Genomic DNA, 26062 nt, shown 5'->3' on the forward strand with positions numbered 1-26062 from the left:
GAGAGAGAGAGAGAGAGAGAGAGAGAGAGAGAGAGAGAGAGATAAAGAGACTGTTCATGTTCTTGCTCTTTAGTAAACCATGGATAATGTCTCTGATCACACTAAGTGCCACTATTTGAGCCTCTGTATAAACCTGTAAAAACCTTGTTCTATAAATATAGCTTAATAATTATAATTATCAAGTACAACCTTCCACTTCAACTAAAGCAAAATTTAGCAAGCTCTATCCCCTAGAGCCAAATCCAGCCCATTTCCTGCTCTTCTAAAAAAGTTACATTAAAATACAGACATGTCCATTGTTTGTCTAGTATCTATGGCGGTCAAAAGGGGGCAGAATTTGGTGGTCGCTTCAGATGCAAGAGCAGCCCACAAAACCAAAGCTTTTTTTTAACCATCTCATTGAAAGTTTCTCACCCTCAGCACTCTGAACCTGGAGCTGGGCACTTCTTTATCAGAAAAGCTCTGTCCTCCGCTCAGAAGAATGTAAAGTATAGCAACATTCTTGGCTCCGCCCACCAGCAGTGCCACCTGTAGTGTCCCTACCCTCTTCCTCTCCTTGTTCTTTTACTCCCATCCAACTCTCTACTCCACATCAGTTTTAACAACTAAAACAATTCCAAAACTTGTCAAATGTGCACTAGTGTCAAAATTGTCCCCATCCAAGAACCAGTAACCTAACTTCAGGATCTTGCAGAGGAAGAAACTGTCCAATTCACTTAGCATTCCAAACACCTTGCCTAGGACATAAAAGAAGTTCATTAAATTTGTCATTTAAAGATAACTGGGAGATTCTAAAACATTGGAAAGCAATTTAAACTTTCTAAGAATTTTAGACTCAGATGAAAGATAATGCCCAAGTTTACAACTAAATGTTGTTTCCTTCGGTATTTTAGACATTATACATCAGAATTGTTTTATTAATATCTATAAAGAAAGGTTATGCCAAGAAAAATAATCTTCATCACCAGCTATTTGATTGCTAGGAACTTGAAAAATAGGAAGTTACTGCATTCATATTTCACATACATTTATGCAGCAATAAGATTTTTAACTAAGTTTATAAGGAAGAAAGTATCCTCGTTTGACAGATGTGATCATTTTAATTATAGTCAAAATATAATATGAAGAAACAGCAACTTTCTCAGAGTTAGTTGAGAGGATAACTAATTTGGAGGATATAAATTACTTTCTACTTTCTTTAATAAATCTATAATATATTGAGCATTGTTGGAACCACAAAATGTCTCCTTCTTCAAAGAAAATATATGCAAGCCAGCAAAGCTAACAAATGTCTACAATAGGTGGTATGAACCAAATGAATGAAGATAATAGCTAACATTTCTTAAATATTCACTATGTGTCAGACTCAATTAAAAGTTGTATCATTTCACTTGATCCTTATAAAAACTCCATGCATAGGTACTATTGGAGAAGAAAAATGACTTGCATATAGGTAAAAAGCAACAAAACTAAAATTTGAACTCGACAATCTACTTTCGAAGTCTTAATTCACATTATATTGCATAAGTGTATTTGGAATTCAGAAATAAGAAAAACCTACTGTAGGTACAGTACCAGTCAAGCAGGATGCCATGAGATGTGCCCTAAAAGTAACAATAGGAGACAGAAGAAAGGGACAAATGCTTCACTAGAAGAATCAAAGAAACAAGATGTAGAAGCAAGGGTTCAGGATATACTGTTATAAATAGTTTCGAAGTATGATTCTGGTACAATGCAGAGAGGATCTATGAGGAAGGGGCAGCAAAGTGGAGCTCAGTCTAAGATAAGGTAAGAGGCCAAAAAAGATGGTTCCAGTGTGCTGAGTATTTTCTTTTTTATAGATTTTATTTTTTAATTAATTTTATTGAGAAACAAATAGCAATGAGACAGTTTCAAAAGCAATTAGTAGGACAGTTTCAATAATTTGGATATTGTTGTCTTCGTAGTGGTTATTCATAGTACAAGATGCAGACGTGATATCCTGCCAAACTTTATTAGTATAAATCTTTCTTCTCACTAAATTAAGAGAAAGTAGTTGTATATCTATCCTAACTATCAAAGAACACCACCAAGAGCCAAAGCAGGGAAGAAAGCAGAGAAAGGCAGGGGACTGGAAGGAAGAACACTTGCGATTCCACAATAGGCAATGCAGAGGTAGTGGAGAAGGGAAGGACCCAGAAGGGAAAAGACAGAAGCGTGTGAGAGAGAAGAGTGGAACTAACTACTAACTATGGGGTTTTACAGCTGGTTTGACAAGGCAGAGAGAAAGCACGGGGATGAAGCAAAGAGTGTAGCTCGTCCCAAGGTTTCCATGTTGAGGGAAAGCCTCAGGGAGGCTGCCAGCAGCAGCTGCCCCAAACCCGCTGCCTATAGGCAACCGTGAAATGGTTCCTCTCACATTTGCTATCTGTGCCCACCTCTCTTAGAAAACCGAACATCAGCCATGATAAGTTGGCTTTCTCATTTGTCCTTTTTCAATTCTCATGACTATTCTCTTTGGTCTCCTTCCCAACCACTTCCTGGAAAGCTGCATTCTTTCTCTTTCTGAGTTCAAACAGTGTCACCTCAAGGGAGGGATTTTATGAAAGAATACAGCAGAGAATGACATGCTTTTTTAGGAAACACATAAAAGTCAAAAGTTCAAGAGCCATATCTCGCCATACCCCTCTTGAAAATATCTTAATGAGCTGTTCTCACCATTACCGTTAGTCTCATTCAACCAAATGCCAATTCTATTGGCTCAGGGACCATATGGTGACATTGAACATGTGTTCCAATATCAAGAATAGGTCTAAGACAGCATAGGCATTCCACAAATACTGGGTGCACTCACGAACAAGTACTCTGTTAAAAAAATCAATATACGTAGATATTGTAACTCTAGAACAAAGCTTTTTTCACTGATGTTTATGGATATTTATTAACTTATTAAAGAATAGCTTCCAAAATTTATTTTTGAGAGTGTATGTTTAATTCTGAGGGAATAATTCAATCCACATAAACCCATGCTCTTCCTTTCTACAAACTCAGGCTATTGGTGAAACATCTGAGCAAAGATAATTAAAATAAAATGTGAGAAGGACTGTAACAATATTTATATGCAATGAAGTTCTTAGCTGAAGGCTGTGCAAACCTATAATACAGTGTTTCTAACGTAAGCAAGAGAAAACAGGAATGAATTACCAAAGAACTGAGGGTGCCAATGGTCAGATACTGCTATGCAAATGTAGAGGCTTTAAGTATGAGGTGCATGTGGACATCTCTCTCAATAGTAAGACATGAGCTGAGGTGTAAATTGAGGAGACACGATCCCGGAAATCATTTTGAGCTTGTCTCTAACTGAAGGGATAGAATACGGGTAAAACCCACAGTTAACTAGAAAAGAGGGAGTTTTGAAGAAGCTAAACATCAGAGAAGCCAAGAAATGTGCTATTGGTACTTGGAGAGAAGAGTTCTTCCTCTAACTCAGGAGGCAAGAGCAAAATGAGTGTCTCTGGTGGTAAATCTAAAAAGCAGAGGTCAAGAGCCTTCTTAAGCATAATTTGAACAGTTTCTAATTTCCCTGTGAAACATTAAACCATATGCTAATATTAGCTGAGGAGGACAAGGTTTTGGAAGAGGAGAAGAGAGTTTTATTGGTAGATAATTGGTGCTACCCTGTGCTGTGTCTTCACTGATTTGTGAAGTGAAAAATTTGCTTTTGCACACTGTCCACATGTAGGCTAGAGCTCGAGGTCACAAAAAGCACCATAACAGCAGTGGAATAACCATTCCTGCATCTTCAAAACAAATTTTAAAAACATTAGCCAATTAATTAGCTCAATGATTGCTTCATCCCTGTAGGTATATGTGTACAAGGCCTAGTTTGTTTTATCTCCTTTGAGGCATTTGAAGACACAAGAGATTTTGTCTCAGTGGGAATGTTGTGGTAGATTACATTTGCTGTAAATAAGTGTCATTTTTAGAAAGCAATGAGTTCCAGTGAATTTCTCCTAAAGAGAAAAAAAATTGCAAAGCTGTGTAAGAGACTACGAAAAAAAAAAAATCAGACTGAAAATTCATAATAAGTCTAGGGCATTAGAGACAATAGCTTCAACTTCATGGAAAATATTGAGCTGAACAAAAATAAAGATGTGCCACATATCTCAAGACAAAAACATTCTACTCCCTGGCATTTATACCTACAGCAGCCACTTCCCTCTCTGGTCTCATAATGAAAATCTTTCCCCCATTAACAGGCTGAGCAATGTCAATTTTCCCAGTCAAAGTGGGAAATCAAGCAAAAAACTACCTTCCTCTCAGAAAAATCAATGGCAAGGTGAAAGAAATAGGTAATTGTATCCAGTCTCCAAGCAAGACATTTTTGCCTGATTAAATGACCTTTCCTATGAAGTGGGGCCTCTAAACGATAATGAGAGGCCATTCCCTAGAGCATCTTTCTCCACAGAACAACCAGGCTTTCCCTGGAGGACTTACTTCCTTTTCCTGATGGTATCAGGATATGGAAGGAACTGTCTCTACCTCTCAACTCCAATGCTCATGATTGCAAATGAGCAAGACTCTCAATCTCTCTAAATTCAACCTAATCAAATAACAGGATTCTCCAAGGATTTTTGTGAAAATTAAAGGAAGAAATATGAATGGAGCACCATATACAGTGTGTAGTGGTTGATACAATGTGTCACCTTGGCTGGAACACCCGAGCAGTTCCATGCCATGCCCTGGGCTATGGAGGCCCCACCCCAAAGTGACTCAGCACAAAAAGGGTAAAGGGGTGGAGGAAGGATTCAGTGTTTCACTTCCTCAAAGGAACTTCATTCTTTGCAGTCAAGTTGGACTTCATCTCCTGCTTCCAGTGCAGACTCTTCGGCCTCCACCTTGGATCCTTTCGCTTTCCATCACAGACTCATCAGCCTTCCATCCCTTCCATCGCAGACCCATGAGCCAACTGATACAGACTTGCACAGAACACTAAAGTGAGCTTCAGATCTTGGGACTGAATCCTTCAGTCTTGGGTATGCAGATGCCCTCTGCACTCTTCCTCATCTGACTCTGTGGCTGACCATAGTAAGCCAATCTTGCAATTTCTTATACATTTGTACATCTTGTGCTATATCTGTTCCTTGCATAATATCTGTTTCTGTAGCAAAACCCTGGCTAATACACAGTGTAAACACACCCTTCTCATGCATACCCATTGTGGTGTGCTCAATAATTGTCAGTCTTTATTGTTGTTATGATAATTGCAGTGGCTGCAATGGTTTTGGAAATGATACCAACGAAGGACTGAGGGAAGGGAAATAATTATACATGATTAATAAGTAATGGCAGTGGCTGGAAACCTCAACTCTTACCACAAGGGCAGCCCAATAAGTCTCCATGGGATGTGTATAGTCAACTGATTTGGAGATTAATGAGACATCTTCAACACAATGTGTCTGGTCAAATCAATCATCCTCATTTTTTTTCTTTTCAAACAGCTCACTCATTGTAAAGCTCTAGTCTTCCTGGAAAGAACCTATAAAATCAAGGTCATCCACTCACTTGGTGCTAGTCTCCACTATAACCTGAGAAATTAGTTACCCACTCTTTGTTGGGAGGCCTTAAGTATCACCAGGCTGAGCACTCTGAAGGCATTTTGGGGAAGTTCTCATGGAAAATTCTTCCCTATATTGTATTAAGTACTCAGCTTCTACTCACTAGTCTTAGTTCTTCTTCAGGATATGACATATAAACAACGTTTAATCTCACATGCAGAAGACAGCCTTGTTATGTGTGATGATAATTCTCAAGGGCTGAGACAGGCATCTTTTCTTTCGTAAGTTATCCTGGACCTTTCATTTAACCTAAGTTATATCAGGCCCTTGTACACCATCATGTTTTTCAGAGTTCAACTCTAAACGTGCTGTAATCTGATTAGTGAACATTTTATTCCTCATCTTCCAGAATTGAAAGGAACCTTCCCAGTAATCATTCTGCCACATAGTGATGGCAATGATGATGGAGATAATTAATAAATGAAATTTTCTGAGCATTTTCTGTATGTCTCATTTAATAAGTAAAGTCAAATACAGAGAGGGCAGGATCACTTACTCCTCAACACATAGCTAGCAGGAGTATAGCTGAGATTTGCATCCTAAAACTCTTGTTCCAGGGCCTTCTTTCTTAGTGAACATACCATATGCTGCAGTACTGCCACTTCTTTGTTTTATAGATTATACTTTTATTCATTTAGGCTCAGTCATATAGGCACATATTTTGTATCATTCCCAGTTCTCTGCAAACCATGTAATAGATAAGTTTGTTCTGTTATGTATGCTCAAGTCCCTAAAGTAAATGTCCAATAAAACAGTGCCTTGTGGCACTCAGTGAAAATGTCAGTGTCAGTCACAATAGATCTGTTTATCAGGACCCACTGTATGTAACTATTCATTTACTAAGTTGTTCTTGTGCCCAACCCTTATTTTCCCCTCTTATTTATAAGAATATCACAATACGTATTATCAAAAACTTTGCTGCTTCGGCAGAGCTCAGTGATCAGGGTTCGATCCCGGAGTGTTGTGCCAGGCCCACCCCTGGGGGCATGCTGAGACAGAGATTAAGACTGGGTGTGGTGGCATGCACTTGTAATCCCAGCACTTAGAAGGCTGAAAACAGGAGAATCACTATGAATCCGATCTACGTGGTGAGACTTTGTAGACCCTGTACACCCTGTCCTAAATTTATAAAAAAAGAAAACCTTGCTCCTATATAAATATACGGGCTCTATATTTAAGTACATGGGCTCTACTATACTCCTGAGTCATCGGTACAATACGGTTGAATGAACGTGTCTGGTTGATGCAACATTTTTCTTAGTGTTCTTAATGAATGGTGACCATCAAGTTTATCATTCTTCTCAGCCATAAACATGTATGTCCTGTCGATCGCATGCCCTGCAGTCTTACCGAGATCCCAGTTAAGCTGGTAAGTCCATAGTTTGCATTATCTACCATTTCTATCTCCGTTGTATGGAATTACCATCCCTCAAAAGCCTTATTTACAAGTCTCTGTATCATGAAATATTATGCCTCCAAGACAGGAAATCTAATTTAATACAAAGCAATTAAGTGTTGTCTAAAATGCTATCATATTAAATATTTTCTATCATTATCTTCCTGTCTGAACATCTACCTTCTTGCCAGACCAAACAAATAAAATAGAAGTACATGGATTTCCATCAAATCACAAAAGGCTTTGTGATGAAAGTGACAAAAACACAGTCCTCATTCGTTTCATCAGGAAAGATTCATTTAGTCATTACTAGAAATTCAGTGGCAATATTATTTCAAGAATATTTGACCCCAAAATTTCTAAGTGTCCCATGGCCTAGTTTCTCTCCATCTTTTCATTATGTTTCATCTTTGTTTTTCTATTCTGGCTTCGTTTTGGCCTCCGCTGGCAAAGGGTGGCTGGTAGCCCTGTTGAACACCATCACAGCTCCTGCTCCAAAAGCAGTAAGAGCTCTCTCCCTACAAGATGCACACCAGAGTGCCGAGCCAGTGTGCCACCACTCTAAGCTGTGTTAGGAACCCATCCGTGCACAAAAATGTCATGGTCAATGAAACAGAAACCTCTACATCTCAAAGGCCGAGATCTCAGAATCCCTAAAGGAGCTAGGCTTGAAACAAGTGGCCCTGAATCAATAGTCTTAGGATGAGGGTGAACAGAAATTAAGAAATATTTATATCAAGAAGGGGAAAGAATATCAAGTCGACAGAAGCATTTATTGTATTTATTATGTATTTCTATGTATTTTTCAAAAAACCCATTGATTATAAGAAGCAAACTATGGCTAATAATTTTACTTAGACATTAACAGAAGAATCTTCTTCTGTTTGTCATGGTGCTTATATCAGTCAGGGTTTTACTACAGGAACAGATATAACACAAGATGTACAAATGTAGAAGAAATTATAAAATTGACTTGTGACAGTGAACCACAGAGGAAGCATACAGAAGGCATTTGTGTGCTGGAGACTGTAGGATTCAGTCCAAGGTCTGGAGCTCACTGTGGTGTTCTGTGCAAGCCCATATCAGGAGATTGATGGGTCTGTGCTGGAAGGCTGATGAGTCTATACCAGAAGGCTGAAGGAGCTAAGGCCGAGACTAAAGAGTCTGCCCTAGAAGCCAAGAGATGAAATCCAAGTTGACTGCAGAGCTCTCCCAGGAAATGGAACCTTTAACCTTTTTTAATTCCTATTATATACTTTAAGAGACGAGTCACTCTAGAGTGGGGCCTCCAGTTCCTAGGGTATGGAATTGCTGAGCCCACTTAGTTAAAAATTTTAAGTTCTCAAGTTGACACAATGGATGAACCACTACAGTGCTGTAATACCCAATGTCCTTCAGGCTTCCTCACCCCTGATACTATTCACAGCTCCATAGCTACTGTTACTTGTACAACCACTCTTTGCCAAGTGCTCAGACCTGGCCTTTTGTGAAATAAACTTCAAACACATCACAAACCTCCAGGAGATCAGAGTCCTCTCCTCTCCTCTCTTCCCTTCCCCTCCCTTAGTCTTTTCTCCCCTTCTCTTCCTCCCCTCTCTTATTCTCTCCTATTCCTCCCTCCTCTCCTTTTCCATCCTTCTCTCATGCTCCTGCCTATTTCAATTTCTTATACTATAGAAAAGTATTCTCTTCCACAAGATTTTAGATTGTATCATAATATATTGCCCATGTGTGATTTTTTTCACCCACAAAAATGGCTCTACTCTGATTTGTGATAAAGCCAAATAAACTGTTATTTTTCCAGAGCTAGCCCAACAAATAACTTCAGACTAGAGACCTGAACAAGACCAATGTATTTTCTCATCCTCCGGGAGACTTGAAGTCCAAGATCAAGATTGCCATCTGGGTTGCTTCCTTCTGAAGCCCTTGTGCTTGGCTGGCTGTTGGCTGTCTCTGGTCTCTTTACATGGTTTTTCCTCTGGGTATGACTGTGTCTTGATTTTTCCTCTTATAAAGATACCTATAGCATGTACTGTCACGTCCTATTGGTGTCAATTTATATGTCTTATGGAGCTAAACTTCAGCTCATAGCAATCTAGTAGGTAGCTCTTTGAGTTGTAGTTTCCCCTTTTATTTTTGAGGTGGGGAGATACCATGTAGCCAAGTATGTCCTTGAACTCATGACCATGCCTGCCTCAGCTTCCCCAGTGCTGGGATCACAGGGTTGCACCACCACTTCCGGACCCCTTGTCTTTTATTCTTCTGTCATATTCCTCTTCTAGGTCTCTAATTCATGTTCCACTTCAGCCTACCTTGCTCCAATGTTGCCCAACTTGGTCTCCTTTTCATACTACTTCTTTTATCCTGTCATGACTCAGCCATGGACTGCTTTCTGCACACTTTTCTAACAGGAATAAAACCCACTTTGCTGTCCCAATTTTACTGAGCAGTAATCTGTATTTCTATGTGCATTTGCAAGAAGTTCTCAATAGTCCTATGTAGTTGTCTTTTTGAAAATTCTGCTTTTTTTCCTATTTCATTTTTGTGGGTTTTTTAATTTTTAAAGAGAATAAAGTCATTTTAAAAATTAAAAATGATACAGAATTTCACTAAACAAGATGATAGGAACTCAACAAGGGCAGTGATTACTGTGTTCACTTTACAGATTAAGACACCGATATCCAGAGTTATTGCTGCATTAGCATTAAAGCTGGACCTGGAAGCTAGGTTCCAATTTGGTTGTTCTTTTTATTAAGGTAGGCTGGACTCTCCTAACCTCTGCAATTCTTTAGTTATAAAAAGAACAAAGAGCCATAAGTTGTTTCTTGGCCAGAAAAAAATGCAGTTTTTGTTTCAATTAATAAATAATAAAATGTATAAATGATAAGTACATTAGCATGTGTATAGTGTTTTATATTTTATGAAGCAACTTCATTTTTCTAATTCTCATTAGATCCCTGCATAAAAATGCTAAAAGTAAGTTATGTCTCTCTGCAGATGAACAGTCTGAAGCTCAGCGCTGCTCTGTGCCTTGCCAATGTCAAGCAACTGGTAAGGGATGAGGCTAGGCAAGACTCAAACCCAGGGCTGTGTGTCGAGAGCCCCCCTGGTCCTCTCTGTCTGGCCCTCACTGGATCTCTGTTCAACTTAGCCTATGAAGTGTTCCCACAGCTAGGACAAGGGGATGTGCTGAGGTCCCAAGGTCATGACCTCAGTTCACCTGTTCACACGCAGTGGTATTTGATATCACCTGCAAAACCAGGAAAGGTACCTGCACTTAGTTTACAAAGCCATACATTAAGGGAAAAGGAGAAGAGGGGAGGAGATAAGGATGGTGAGTGAAAAAGCCAGAGGTCAATGCAAAATAAAGCCCAGGAGAGACATCAAGGGATGACCCAAGAAACAGAAGCAAAAACAGAGAGACAAGATAACATAAAATGAGTATATAAAAAAAATTAACAAACACATTATCCCAAAGCCCGCAGGTGCCAGCAATTCAAATAAACGTATAGCAATTAACAGAATTAACACAGCCTTAAATAGCTTGGCTCACCAGATGTGGACTCCTACCCTGGTTCTATAAAATGTAAAGTTATTGCAGATTAAACCATTAATCATCTGTTCCGAGACTATCTCTGGCTGCAGAACCCCATTCAGTTTTAAAGGGCTAATAATCACAAAGGGAAGTGAAATATAATAGGCACAATGATGTTGATCCACCCAACCCCTTTTCCTTTAAATATGCGTTCTGTTCTCCTGATGCTCCTGGCTTTCCTTCTTCCCAATTAGAGATGCCATGAGCAAGAGAACTGAGATGGTCCAATCTGTCCCAGAGGTCTCAGGCAGCACACGACTACCCAAGGGCAAATAAACACACTGGGGGAGAAGAAACAGACTGGAGAGAGAGGAGAAAGCTGTAGAAAGAACCAGGAAGGTGCTGTGAGGCTGGAGGAAGGTCCTGGGCCCTGGCAGAAACTCTCTGATGGAGTCCCTACTATTGCAGTTTCATTCTTGGCTTATTTTCCTTTGCACTTTTGTGCTTGATCCACACATAATACCTCTACAATGGTAGGGACTGAGGGAAGGCAGTGTGGATGTCCTGACAGCGACACTTTCCAGAAACCGAAATCATAGTCCCAAAGAAATGCTTTTCTGCAGGAACTTTAGGTTCATAGCAGTATTCTCCTTGTCAGAGGCTGAAGCTGAGAGACCACTATTTCTATCCTTACCCTTCAATTTTCCAGACAAAAGATCAGGAAGTGGATGGACCAACTTCTTTGGTCTACAAGGAATTAAGGCGCCATGACCAAAAGGCCACTGGGCAGTGTCACCCTGCTATTTAAGATCCTTGGATAGCTGCCCATTACTGAGAGAATAAAGCTCCAAAGTATATTATTCCATATATCCATCTATAACCCAGCTGCTACCTAACTTTGTGGTGTCTGCAAAGCTCCTACCTTATATTTTGCACTCTGAAATTGGCAAATTCAATTTTCTCACTGAGATCCTACAATACATATGCTCTTCATCTTAGCCTTTGTGTGGCAGCAACTGAGAAATCTGCTATATGCTGAGAACTGTACCAAAATACAAGGTGGAATCAAATACAGTTCTTGCGTTAGACCACCTACCAGTAAGGAGCATGATGGACACAGGTGGAATCCCAATAAAAGGTAATTAGTGCACAAAATCAAACATACCTCCTTGCCACAGAACTGCTGAGGAAAATGATTTCCTACATCCAGGGGTTCAGGGGAGGCACCGTAGAAGAGATGATACCCAAAGTGAGAGGAAAAGGTGAGTGGAGGGCAAAGAAAAGGAGAGGAGCAGGCTCTGCGTGCTGGAGCAATCATGAGAGAATTTCGGTACAGCAAACCTCAGAATAGTTTTATTTTTCTCCCCTGACAGTGGCTTGCTACTATGGAAATAAAGAGATGTGCATGCGCTAATTCACTTATATTCATAAACCATTTTATAAAACATGTTACATAATCCTTAACAATTACTCTAGCAAGACACCATTATATAACACCATTTGGTTTATGTACATTGTTTTCATTTGTTCTTAAGAAGACTGCAGCAGCAATCTCATGATTTTCATGTCCTAGGTAGAAAAATGAGATTCATCAAAACATCAGTAGCTTATTCCACTCCATCCAGCCCAAGTGATAAAGCTAATATCCCTAAACAGATTTTCTGGTTTTAAACTCAGTATTCTTTTCATTATACTATGATTTCCCTCAAAGTCTTTTCCGTCCTCTTTTTTCCCGGAGGAGGTGCCAATCCACTCCTATAAGCCTTGTGAAGATCCTCTGTGTACTATTTTCTTGATGTCTGATGTCTAAGGAGTTCTTCAGTCAACTATTATAGTAAGGAGATGTTTTTGGCATCCCAGAAAAGTCAAGTGATCAATGGTGTTGAAGGAGGGTGGGGCAGATAGCTCAGCTAATTAAAGTACCTGCTTAGGCAGACACAGGGACTGGGGTTTAGTCCCTAGAGTTCTGTGCTGGCCCCACCCTGGGGAGCATGCTGCGATGGAGATTGAGAGTGGGCATGGGGGCATGTGCCTGTAATCCCAGTGTTTGGGAGGCTGAAAACAGGAGGATCACTATGAATTTGATCTGTGTAGTGAGACCCTGTAGATTCTACACTAAATGAATTTTAAAAATAGTGTCTAAGAGTCCTTATCTAAGAGAAACATTTATTAATGTGCACACACATTACTGTACTCAGCAAATATTTATTAAGATTACACTATGGCCCAAGAGCCATCCTAAAGGTCTGAGGACATGAGAAGAACAAAAGACAACAGACAAAATATGAAAACAGGAAGAGTGACAAGATGCTGACTTTGTGATATTTAGGTAAACATGAAATTTGCTGAGGGTACACGGAGAACCAGAGTCACCTGGCAACAATTTCACCCCCTCGTAGCTTTTACAGATTCCAAGTGAAGAATCATGAACACAGCTGAAAGCCAGACACTTAACTCAAAAGCAGTGCTAGAACATAGCTTAGAAGAAAGAACTGACTAGAACTCCAAAGATCAAACCTCTTTGTTCCACAGATGAAGGTTATCCATCACCCTGGGAAGGACATCCCATCATCCCTTCCCATGTTCCAGGTTTGATGAAAATGACACTTAAAAACACCCAACTGATTTTAGGAAAATTTGAAGTCACAAATAGAAAGATACAATAGAAAAACCCAGGGAAATAAGGAAGGAAGGTGACCCTGAACAATAACTGGAGGGAAAGCTCTGAGGTTAAATTTTCAAGGTGTGTACCCAGCCTGTATCCAGGAGGGCCATCCCAGTACAGGGAAGCCCTTCCTAGTTATGTCTCCAGGCATTCAAGCAAATGAGAAGGCCTCCCAGTCCCTCAGAGAAACCACCCCTTTGCTGCAGAACAGAGAGGAGGGCAAGGCTTAGCACAGTTCTCATTTGACCTACCATTTCCTCCTCCATGTTTGTGACATTCCTTTTTCTGACTAGGTTGGAATGTAAATGTAGATTTGTTCTCTGCTTCAAAGACAAGTAATTTCAATTTTGTCACTAACCATGGTTATTTCTAGTACTGTTATTATTTTTCAGGACCACCTTTAACTTCTGTGTTACCTAACAGTGACACTGAAGACATGAACATGTGTGTGTGTGTGTGTGTGTGTGTGTGTTCCTTATTTTTTCTCTTGTTAGACAGAAATACCTGACACCCAAAGTTGAATGGGGAAATATTTATTTAGAGACTTTAGTCCATTATTTTTAGTCTATAATCTTCTGGCCCCAAGGCAGGGTGGCACATGGCAGAGGGCAGCATGGCAGAGGAAGAAGGATCACCCATCCTTAGCTGCAGCATCACACGCTCTAGATTCAACCACCTCGGAACAGTCCAAGCTCCCATGACTGCATGAAGCTTTGGGGAGACATCTAGACCCAAACTATAACTGTGTGTGTGTGTGTGTGTGTGTGTGTGCGCGCGCGCGCATGTGCGCGCGCATTTAGGTTTTATTTAGTTTAGGTTCTGCAGTGATAAAGTTAGCAGAGACATTTTAGTGTTTTCTCAAGCTTCTTTCAAATGTCTAGGGAAATCCTTCCTGATTTATACACTGAAGATTTATAGCTGAGCAATTGCTCCCCTGTCGCCAGGTATATAATTGAGATATGGTTCAATATAACTAGATATAGGTGAAAATATCCTACAGGCAACACTTGACCACCCCACCCGACCCCAAGGAAATGCTGTCCTTGGGGCTCTTGTACTACAGAAGAGGATGATCAGCCCACCCCAAGCAATGCTTCATTCACATCTCAGCCATTCCTTGGCAGTGGGAATGTGGAGATCTTTTTCTGATGAGAATGCAATTCCAATGTAGTGTGATTTAATAATGTTTAAGAGCTTTCAGCATTCATTAGACATTGAGTAGTTCATGTCTTTATTCTATCCAAATAAGCATAGATCCTAGGGAAGAAGTGTTCGATGCCTACCATAATTCCTTCAGAAATGACAGAGGAATCCCTGAAGCCAGCAGAAGCCAGGGTAATATCCAGCAGAGAAAGGAAAGCTGTCTTTGGATTCTCCTCTTAATTTGTCCTTCTGACTAAGAACAATACACAGCTATAATTGGATTTTCCCTTCTTTGTCATGTGTCTCCTTTCCACCCCTTCCTCTAAAGGCTTATTGCAGCAAAGCTCAGCTCCAATGTCATTTCTTCTCTAAAATTGACTCCCACCTAAAATTTATCTGTTTCCTCCACTCAATCAGAGCGTTTCATCTGTGGCACTGAACACATGGTGGCCTACACTGTAATTATTCACTTACAGATCTCATCTTCCTTCCTAGACAATAAAGTCTTTGGCTTGAGAAGAGCCACCAAATTTAATCAACAAGCACACTTATTTCTAAACTGACACTATTTTCAGAATTATGCTTAACATTTGTGTCACCTAATAGTGACACTTGGACAGACTTGTAAAGCTTTCTTTCTATTCTCTAGTTGGGCAGCTGAGAGCATGTGTGAGTGTGTGTATGTGACAACACATTAAAATATGCCCAATAATTAGTTGATAAATTGATCCATTCAGCACATCTTCACTGTGCACCTACTATGTGCCAGGCATGACACACACATTTTCTGTCTTGGTGTGCCTCTTAGCCCAGTGGCAAGAATGAGCACAAGCACGGTGCCACCTCATGTATGTCTGCAGTTCGACACACTTCAAATAACCATAATAAGAATAAAACATATGCCCTGGAAGGAAGCTCATAAGATGTCATAAGAGATTTCTATCTACAGGAAAGAACACTGTTAACTTCCCAAGTAATCTCCCCAGGGAAATGATATAGATATCTTAGGCAATCAAGCTTGGCTTAGATTAAACAAAATGTACAGTGTCCTGCTCCGGTGACACAGTGTTCTGAAAGAACTCCACCAAATCACTCTGATTCTTTCTGCTTTAACAATTGACCTCAGAGATTGAACTTACACTTGGCTGGGCTCCTTTGCTCTGAGACAGAGGTCTTAACACATCAGCTACAGTGGGAATAAATGAGCAATGGCAAAGCTCCGCTGCATTCCCACAGTAGCTGGAGCTCTTTTAGAGAAAAAGAAAAAATCAGAAAAGCCAGTCTTCTGTGCCTTAATGTTACATTCTGAAATTTTTCCGTCATCTCAAATAATGAGATGCATGAGAATGTCAAGCCTGGCAAAGGGTAAAATAATCCATATGTTATATTTTCGACAAGGTACACAATCTTGGGCCACTTTTAGCTAAAGTGTCTCTGTTTACCAAGTACAAAGCACAAAATCAACTTCACCTGCATTTAATTCCTTGTGATTTTAAGAACCTTTCTTCTGTGTTACTGCACTTAAGATTCTTAATGAGTTAGAGGAAGAAGCAGAGACATCAAACATTTAATTAGCAAAACCAAGATCACCCAACCAATTTAGGCTAGGACCAAAAGGTGGAACACATGTTTCCAAGTCCAAAGGCATTTCTGCTACAACCTCACATGTCATAGAAAAGATATGAAGGCTGATGTGGTCATTGATCTAGAAATCTCACCTCTCCTTTAACAGTTCTTTGACACATTATGTGGGGCCGTGCGAACTTTACCTCTTTCAGGCAGCCCATGAAGTTGTTGCTCACGGGGGAGCCTGGTAAATCAGCCGTGCTTGGGCTTCCTCCCACGTAGAAGAAGTCATCGGAACCCAGCATGGTGTAGTCCTCTTGAGTGTAGCCCGTTGTGGTAAGAATTCCATCCACAGAGATTGTCACCTGGTGGTGGGACAGAGGGACAAAAAAGAAAATCCCAACAATGATCTCAGAGTCCTATCAAAATCCAGTGGCTTCTCCTATGAATGTCATCACTCTCGTTAAGGTTCTGGTGAGGCAACCTGTCTACTTTGGTTTGATTTGGGTATGTGCAGTCAAGTTCCATTTTCTGGTCTGCCTCCCTGAACCCCGATCCTGCATCACCCCTGCACATCCGGAGGTGTGTTTGTTACAACTGCTGCACTGAGCACACTGTCCTACCCACTGCACTCTCAGTCAGGCTAGAAAATGGAACCATCCTCCAACCATATCGCTTGCTTTGACTGATTGCTAAAATGACTTTTGTATTTCTTACATGATTGTTATTTATGGTGATAATGAGAAACAGCAAAAGAGACATTTGACAATGGGGGGTCATTAGGGGTTGGCCTTTGGTTGTCGATGGTTTTTTGCCTTTTTTTCTTTTCTTTTTTATTTGTTTTCTTTTCTGGCTCATACCACACTGACAAACATGCATTCGGGGAGGGAAAGAGGAGGTTCTCTACTCTGATATGTCAAAGGCGACACATGCGATGGACCACCCCAGACACCAACCCTGCCCTCCCTGGGCTGCCCTCACCAGCACCAACAGAAAAAAAAAAAACCAAAACAAAAAAGCAAACTTAAAAAAAAAAAAAGGAAATGATGAGGCATGATAATGAAAATAATAACAATGCCCACAGGGAAGAAGTAGCGCCCAAACACCCAACATTCATAATAGGAGCGAAGGGAAGCGGGAAGAGATGGAGCCTCAGAGCATGCACACACCATACTATACCAACGCACCCATGCGAAAATTATCTAGAGCCAAGAGAAGGTAAGAAAAAAAAGGAGAGCTGTGGGAAAGGGTGAAGGGCAATAAAGGAATTGAAATCCACTCCACACGTACATGCATTGAACAAATGAAAGAACATGATGGAAGTGGGGGAAAAACACTCAGAACTAAAGGGTAATCTTTCCCCTACCTGCCACCTCCCTCACTTAAAAAAAAAAAAAGAAAAGAAAAAGTCCAAACCCAACCCCAAAACACATGAAGAATGACAGGAGAATGTAGATTGGGGAAAAAAAAAATAAAAGAAAGTGAAATTGGGTTGATGGTTTGTAGGTTGTTAGTAATGAGGAGGTAAATGTGGGAACAGAGTCTGATGCCAATGGGAATTCCACGAGACAGGACCAGGCCATGCAGAGTTGGGATGGAGAACACAGCTGGCGAAGCTCCCTTTGGTCATGGTGGGGAAGGAGGACCAAGAAGGGAAAGGAGGAGCGCAGGAGGTACAGTACTCTCCTCCCCAGATCATCTGTGGCAGCCGTGGCCACATGGAAGGGAAAGAGAGAAGGGATTAAGAGTAGAAAGGAGAAAAAGAGAGAGGGAGAGAAAGAAACAGAAGAAAGCCCTCACTAGAGATTTCTGTTATCCCTAGCCTGTAACTTCAAAATTGCAACATAAGAAAACACAATAAAACAAACAAACAAAAAATCCTCTTTTTAAAAAATGCTTTCAGAGAAAAAAAATGAAAAAAAAAAAAAAGAACTGTTCTCATCAAACTTGATCGAGTATCATTGCTAGGACAGGCTACCTTTTTTTTCTAAGAAAAAATGCTTTCATTTAACTTAACAAAAAAAAAAATGGAAAAAGGAGAAGAAATAAGTTCAAAGAGGATTAAAGAGGGGTTCGGGTAGGAAGAGGAGGGCAACACACGGCAAACCCAAAAAAAGAGACAATAAGAATGATATCTACCAGACAATGTAGTTTGTTTACCATAGCGTGTCCGATGCCTGAGTGCTTTGCGGAGAAGGGGGAAGAAAGGAAATTAAAAATTGTGAACAGAACGATTGTTAATTAAAAAAACTAAAACAAAGATGAGTCGTTAGGGTGTTAGTACATTAGTCGGTTAGTAAAATGACACATTGCATGAATGATCTTGTGTTAGTTTTTCAAAAAAAAGGCACCCAACACAGAAAGAGAGAGTGGGGGAAGACAATGAGACCAAGACTCTATGGAAAAACCTCGCCTCTGGGGCACAGCCAGGAAGGAGCCGCTGTCATCCGCTGCCACTAGAAGCGCGCACTCCTTCTGGGTGTCACTGGGACCTTACTGCGCCCCGTGAGGGGGAGCCTTCTACTTTCTTCCCCTGGGTTCTTCCAAATGAAAACTGCCCGTGTTCCCTTCCCACCCTCAACGCGTGTTGTGCTGAAAGAAACAGCCCCCGAAGTTTACTGTGTTCCACGTGTAGATAAACAGAACTGCAATCCCAGTAGGTCTTTTTAACATCTAAATCTCACTACGTGGATGGACCATTATGACATTCTCCTAGAAAGAACTTATACATTTACAGACCAAAGTCTACATCATACAGCGTTTTATAGCATACTCTAAGATTCCACCTGTAATTCGAAGATTCAGGATCCCCTTGATTTCTGTGCATTTGTGTAACCAGAGAACAGTCTCCTTTTTCCTTTACTCTCGGTTTAGAGTAACTGTATCATTAAGATACACGAAAAAAGTTAATCTTTCTAATTAACCAATCAGCTTATTATTTTGCTTGCCTTGCCAGAATGCTTTCTATAGGGATCTCTCGCACCCTGTTCCTTTTAAAAATGGTTTCCAAGCTTTCAAGGAACTTCTTATATAGATAGCAGGAAGAATGGCAGGTTGAATGGGATTAGTGAGGCACTACAATTAATCTCCTTGATGATTTCAAATGTTCAGCTGGCAACACATCCTGAGATGGGAGGCTGGAAAGTTAGAAGACACTCAATCGCAGTTTTGTGCTAGTAGCTTAACAAAAGTGGTGCTCAGATGTACAGGAATTAACATGATGGGTGTGACTTGGGAGCAAGGCATGGTAGAGGGCAAGCCCTTCCCCACACACAGGTATGAATACCTCACTGCCTTGGCCTCTAATCCAGCCATAGTTTGGAACTGATATAGATGGTCCACATTCCTTCAAATAGTCTGAAGCCCCAGAGAAATCCTTGGGCTTGGCTCTGACTTGGCTTAAAGACAGAATCATGAATTGTTGACCATGAAGGAAGAATTGAGGAAAGTTCTGCTCCATTTGGTAAGGAATACTCCAGGAGACTTCTTCAGGTGAAATTTCCTTAGCTGAATTCTTTGCCATGGCAGCCATTGAACCTTACTAAAACAGCACATGAGGCTGCCGTAAGCTTGTTATCAAATATTTATGAAGCTATTATTTTATTGAATAGATGGGGGCTGCCCACTCCAGTTGTATCCCAGGGAACTCAAAACAAGATGTCATAAATATTTTTAATGGGTAAAACGATAGTCTTAGATTATTCAGCACTGAAAGGTTCTCACTTGCAAAATCACACTGTTTTTTTAAAAAAAATATTTCCTTTTTTATTTTTCCAACAAATTGCATTGGATGCAAAATTCAATCAGGATTTCAATGAGATCTAATGGAAGGGGTACTTTTTTCTGTGAAATTAACACTACCTCTGCCAAGGAATACCGAACACCATAGGATCTCCGAGGCCTTGTCTGAAACAGAGAGCTCTGCTTAACTGCACTGTTGGCATCAGATGGAAGCAGTCACTTTTGGGACTGAATGCCCAGCCTGCAAATCATTTGCGCGTCACAGCAAGCCTAGCACCCAGACCATGCATGAGCTCATAATCCTTCTGTAACATAAGGTGCTTTGCATATTTAGACGCCACACATGGCTGGGGAGGGTTGTAATCAGCATTTTGCAACTGGAAGCTGTGATGTAGTGAGGTTAAATGGCTTGTCCAAGGGCACAGAGAGAAGCTGAGTCTTAGAACTTGGAACAAAACAGAAAGCTCCAGGGTGATTTGCCTCAAATTACTCTCCCTAAAACATCACAACCAGTACTTAGGTTACAGTTTGATTTGCCCTCTCTGGTTTCAAGGACTTATTTGGGACTTAGTACCATTTTTAAAGAGCATTTTTAACAGAAACAAAAGTATGCCTCTCACAAGAACATTGGAATTACACTAGACTGACTAGGAAGTTAAGAAGGCAAAATCTGTGAGAATCTTTACCTGATACTATTCTCTAGTACATCAAAAGTCTCTTCTCCACTAACCTATGCTTAAAGGGAATTATATTGGCCCTCCCAATAAAAATTTGCAAAGATTTTATTTACTTTTTGGTCTAACCTCTATAGCTCAGACATAAAAAATCCTTCTGTATCAGAAAATTGGAATTTGATTTGAGTTTTCTTGACTTTGAGGAGTTCTGTTCTGGGTAACTATGCCTAGAGATGATGAAAGGAATCATCAGCAATAGATCTCTTTGGCTTTGAAGAGAAAACATAGAATAATGACTCAAAAAAAGTCAAATTCAACATGTGTTAATGTCTTATGTTATCTGTCAGCTTCACCATGGATCAAATGGAATCTCCCAGCCAAGTGGCTCCTTTAACATACTTAAGTGTGGAAATAATTGTTTTGACTCCTGTGTGTTTCCATCATATGCCAGGCTATGCCATTTGTTTAATGTTAATAATGAGTCACACACTTATCAAACAGAAAACATACACAAGCACCTGTTTACGTGAGAAGTCATCCAATCAATCTATTGCAGGGAAAAAACATTTCAATAAGCACTTCCTGGAAATCTGCACAGTGTTTTCTGATTAATAGAGAATGAATGCTGTCTACCTGAGTTTCATGGTAAGTTTGTAAGTAGGAAACCAAAATGAAAATAGCAACATGAAAAGGGCACTGTCAGCCCAGACCTTGACTCTGTAGGAAATGCTTCCCCTATACTGATACGTGCTGACCAGGTAGAGTAGCAATAGCAGTTATGGAATTGCAAACAGCTGCACTTGGCTTGGGCTTAGGAAAATGTCACCTGACGGAGTTGCCTGCTTAGAATCGGCAAGTGATGGGAGTTCTCAGGCACGGGCAGAATCAGGAAAGCTGTTCCGAAGTTGACATTTTTATTTAGGTCCTTTCACTTTCCAGGCCTCCCAGGCAACTGAAGAGTCTTGGAGGTAGAGGCAGGGTAGTAATAAAGCGGGGTCACCGCATCAGGAAACAGAGAAAGAGGAGATCAGAAAGATCCCAGCTATCAATTCAAGGCTAGAGGTTAACGTATCAGTAGGGGACAGTTGCAAAGAGTTGGTAAATTAAAAGGAGACAAAAAAAAGAGAGAGAGAGAGAGAGAGAAATTATTTTCTTAAGGGAAAATTATGACATCATGGCTATGGCTAACTTAATTAAAAAGAAAAACATATTCAAAGAATGAGGAAAATCCATCAAGCTTCAGAAACAAAATGCTGTCCCTAATTGAATTTAACAGTAATACGATAAGATTCAAATGTAATTAAGAAAATGATAAAAGAAAAGCAGAATTAAAGGAATGAAAATACTTATAATGGTTATTATCTATACAATTGATTTTTTTTTAAATAGCAACTACCAGTGGAGAATTGAAGTATGAGTAGAAACATAATTCAATCATTTTCCTTGTGAAATTGCAAAAGCTGAGCAAAACTTAGCTTTCAACAGAGCTGGACCCACATCTGTGCCCCTCTCCACTCTCAGATCACCTGCCTCGCACACGGCCTACCTAGGAGGAGCCTCCCCGGCTCTCTCCCCTCAGCCATTACCTGTCGGAGGTTGCGTGTCACTTTGACATCATGCCAGGCGTTGTCGTTGAATTTTCCGTTCACCGGCTCCACAATGGCCTCGAATGCCCCAGACCCCAGGTTAATGACCAAGGAGACCGCACCATCCTTCAGAGCCAGGTTGACATAGTCAGCCGACTTTCCCGTGTGCAGGATGAGCCCGTTCCGCTGCCAGGTCTTGAAGGACAGGGTGATCTCATCACTACTGCTCTGGATCGGGTTCTGAGACAGGTCGTAGCACAGGTACTCCGAGCCTCGGAAAGTGGCCACATTCTCCTCTCGAGCTGAAAGCGATAGAAGTGGAAAGTAGTCAATACTTGACTGAGGAGAGTCAGATGTATGGAAATAACCAGGAGAACAATTCCAGGGCCACTGGCTACGGCCTTGGGCTGGACCAACTCAAAACTCCCTCCAGCTTCTAATACTGAGAAAACAGCACAACAGGGAATACAGAGAAGGCATGTGTTGACACAAGGGAAAGGCAACAAGAGAGCTTGCTGTTGCCTTCCTTTCAAATCTACTCAGGGAAAATCCTAAAGAGCAAAGTCACACAAAAGACCGAGTGAGGTTTAAGTTGCTTTTATTTCAGAGATGGCTTTAAATGCTCCTCGAAGAGGTGGTTTAGGATGGATAATTAACTATTCTGGTTAAAAGATCTTTTAGCTCTAGGTACCTTTTATTGACCAATAACTAAAAATTGATTACCCTGAAAGATTTGGCCCTGATTTTTATCCATCAATAACCTTCCTCATTTTAGTTTCTATGATACAGTCCTGTCTGAGTTAGTGAGTAGGAAGCTGACCTCAAGAAAGTGGTCAAGTAGGCAAGAGGACCAAAATGAAAATTTGGTGATGAGCTTTGACATGACAGCAATACCACCCTTAGGCCCAAGATGAAGGGGCTTTTGCTCTGGGTGAATGGGTCTCTTTATTAGATGGCTCTGGTTGGACTCCTCATGTCCATACCCTAAACCCAAAATAGGAGTCTCCATGGCCAAGGTAGCAGGCCAGAGGATCCCATACTCTCTTTCAAAATGCTATTCCAGACTCTGAGGCTCCCATAACTACATGCACAAAGAGCCTGCACTGTTTGCATAGCTCTTTCTTCACAATAGAACTTTCTGAAGACAAGCCATAGTATCAGTTTCCATACCTGAAGGTATGAAGAGAACCATGGGACTATGTTTGGCCATGTGGGCTGTGACAGTCATATACATTTATTCTAGAGTCCTTGTGATATAGGACAGAGCCAGAGGTAGGAAGGGAAAGACAGGCCACAGGCTGAGGGCCAGGAGGTGGCTGGTTCTCTCTGGAATACTATTTTCCAGTATAAAAACTAAAATAGGCTTGGGAGATAGCTCAGTGGTCTAAGCACCTGCTTGGCAAGCACAAGGATCCAGGTTTGATCCGCAGTACTAGATGCTCTGTGAGTCCTGGAACCTACGGTGCTTCATACTGGCCACCAAAACTAGGCCTGGTGGCACACATCTGTACTACTAGAGCTGGGAAGGCTGAGAGAGGAGGACCACTATAAGTTTGAACTGTGTAGTGAGACCCTGAACCAAATAAATATTTTTTTTTAAAAAATTAAAAACTAGAATATCCAAAAATTCTTGGAACAGCCTTCCAGGTAACTACAAGAGTGTGTTTGTCAAAGTAAGAGAATAAGCTGTAGTTTTAATCATTTGTTATTCTGATTTATGATTTTGACATATATCATTTACCTTCTTGTCAGGAAGTTTAGGACTATTCTTCCTATCAGGGCTGTTCAAATGCAATCAAAATGTACTTCATTAATGAAAGACAGTTGGAAACAATATAAATATAGATATGCATTTTCCCTCTAAAGACAGGGATATGAAAAGTGAGGTTGAGAGTCTTCTATTTCATTTCCAGAACTACATTCCAGTCTTTTTTTTTTTTTTTTCCAGTACTGGGGATTGAACTCAGGACCTTGCACTTGCCAGGCAAGTGCTTATTCTACTGAGCTATCTCAGATCCACCTCAAATCAGAACCCAATCAACCATCACAGACCCACATAAATTACTTAAGTAAAATACATATTTGCCTATCATGAGATAAGAAATACAGAGGGGTTACTCTTATGGGGAGATTTGACCACTTAAAACACAAACCTCACCTTTGTACCCCAGAGACCCAAAGAAGAACTCTGAACTTTCTTTCACCTGCTCCAGAGGGTTTCAGTGGAAAACATCTACCTACATTATTTCTGTTTATATACACACTGGGATAAACAAAGGGATCTGTCCTGCTATAAATGATGCTCATGCACCTGATGTATACACGACGTAAGAAAATCACTCAGCACAAAAATCATGTCTGATGCATGTTACACAAAGCAGACCACCAAAAGCATAAAACAAGACTTCAACACGGTCTGCATATTGGAAATAGATCCCTCCAGTCCTCTGGCGGTGCTCTGTCTGTGGCTGCGATTTCTCCTCTCATTCATGAAGAAATGTTTTTGTTAAAATACAACTGGACAACAGACCTGGAGGTGACTCGGGTCTGAAGCAGAAGATGACAAATCAAATGCATTTATCACAACTAATCTTTTCTCCTACAGAGACAACTACTGCATATGTCCTTGGGATTGCATGTGGCGTACAGGTAGTAGGCATCTTCTCTGAGCATCTGAGCCGCACCCTGTGTGCTCACTGATTTGGGATAAATGAGCCAGAAAGTAGCACCTATAGAGGGAGGCTTACATTCATCCCTGAATACAACCCAGACGGGGAAGCCTTGACACAGGGCAGCACCAGCATAGTACTTAATGGGATACATGTTGCTTAATATTTGTCATACAATGATGAAAGGAGGAGGAGTCTGTCAAAACAATGAAACATAGAGCTATAAGGGATTTTTTAGGAATTTCTTAATTTAATGCCTTTACTTTATTAAGGAAGAAACTAATGATGAGGAATGAGTTTCCCTAAATAATAGTTGCCTTTCCCTTGGGCCCCTTGAGATAGTCCACGTACCCCACTATACTTCTCCATGGCTGTGAATGAGTCCAAGGATCCATGGACTTGCAAACCATCCTAAAGCTTTGATAAACTGATCCAAAAACAAACTCCTCTTCTTATATGTAAATTATACCAGAAGAAGAAACATTTCCCTTTCTCCTGTGGGTATATTTAAAAAATAAAAAGAATTTGTTCCATGCAGAAGGCCATAGGGGGAAAAATTACATTGGCATAAAAAGAGAGTATCATGATAAACAAATAAGATGTAATACCAGTATGAAAAAGAAAATGCCTATGCAAATTATATGCATTATTTATGCTAATTACCAGACAAATATACCAAGAAAATTTTATGTAGACAAGTGCCTTCCATCTGATAAAAAAAATCTTTACAACAGTTCACAGCTTTCCCAATTTCTGCATTCAATGATGTGTTTTCTCAGTTTACATCTTCCCCAGGCCAGAGCAGGTAACCAAGCACAGCATCACCCCAGCTGCCAAGATATCTCCTCCCATTGGTTGTCTATTAACAAACAATAGACAACCGAAAGTTCCTCTAGGAAACCTATTTTAGATAAGCAAGCTTATTTCATTCTTAATTCAGAAAGTACTTTCCTCTGACAGTTTCAGGAGGAGAGGCCTCGCAATGCATGGCCCAGCCCAGCCAACATTAAATAAAGGGTTAGGAAGGACAGAAAAAGAATCTTGAAGAAATGATTCTTTTGTGAACTCTCACAACTGACTCTTTCCCCCCCTGCCGCAAGACCCCAAATGATCTTAATTTCCTTTCAGGAGCTAAGGCTCAAATGCTTTCTTATCACCTTGAAAGCCATACTGGGTTGACAGTCAACATAAGTAAAAGGGGAAAAGCAGATAGATAGTGACAAACACATTCCAAAGCCATTCAGTTCTCTGAAGCCTCTGTTAGAAAAAGGTAACAGTGCCCCCAATCTGTTTTCTATCCGCGGTGTTTACACTGAGAAGGATGCTGAAGAGACAATGCAGTCACCTTGTATGGATTCAAGCTAAATAGGTGGACAAAATGAATGCAGAGGATTATGTAACGCAGCACACAACAGCTTAGCATAAAACTACAGCTGGGCCAGAGAGAAGGCACTGACATAGCTAATGGACTGTTTAGATCCATTTAAATT

The 26062-nt window shown here is 40.5% G+C and overlaps 1 protein-coding gene across 2 annotated transcripts in view; it reads right to left on the reverse strand.

Annotated features, from left to right (window-relative positions):
* Nrxn3 (neurexin 3) overlaps positions 1-26062 on the reverse strand; it is a 1645001-nt gene that overhangs the window by 1219510 nt on the left and 399429 nt on the right. For both annotated transcript variants that reach the window (XM_004624712.2, XM_004624711.2), the window contains 2 exons: positions 21904-22205; positions 16106-16267 (listed from right to left, as the gene is read on the reverse strand). In XM_004624712.2, coding sequence (XP_004624769.1) covers positions 16106-16207 — 102 coding nt within the window. In that variant the 5' untranslated portion in view covers positions 16208-16267; positions 21904-22205. The remainder of the gene's footprint in view (positions 1-16105; positions 16268-21903; positions 22206-26062) is intronic.

Source organism: Octodon degus, unplaced genomic scaffold (assembly GCF_000260255.1).
Source record: "Octodon degus isolate 3935 unplaced genomic scaffold, OctDeg1.0 scaffold00007, whole genome shotgun sequence".
Lineage (NCBI taxonomy): Eukaryota > Metazoa > Chordata > Mammalia > Rodentia > Octodontidae > Octodon > Octodon degus.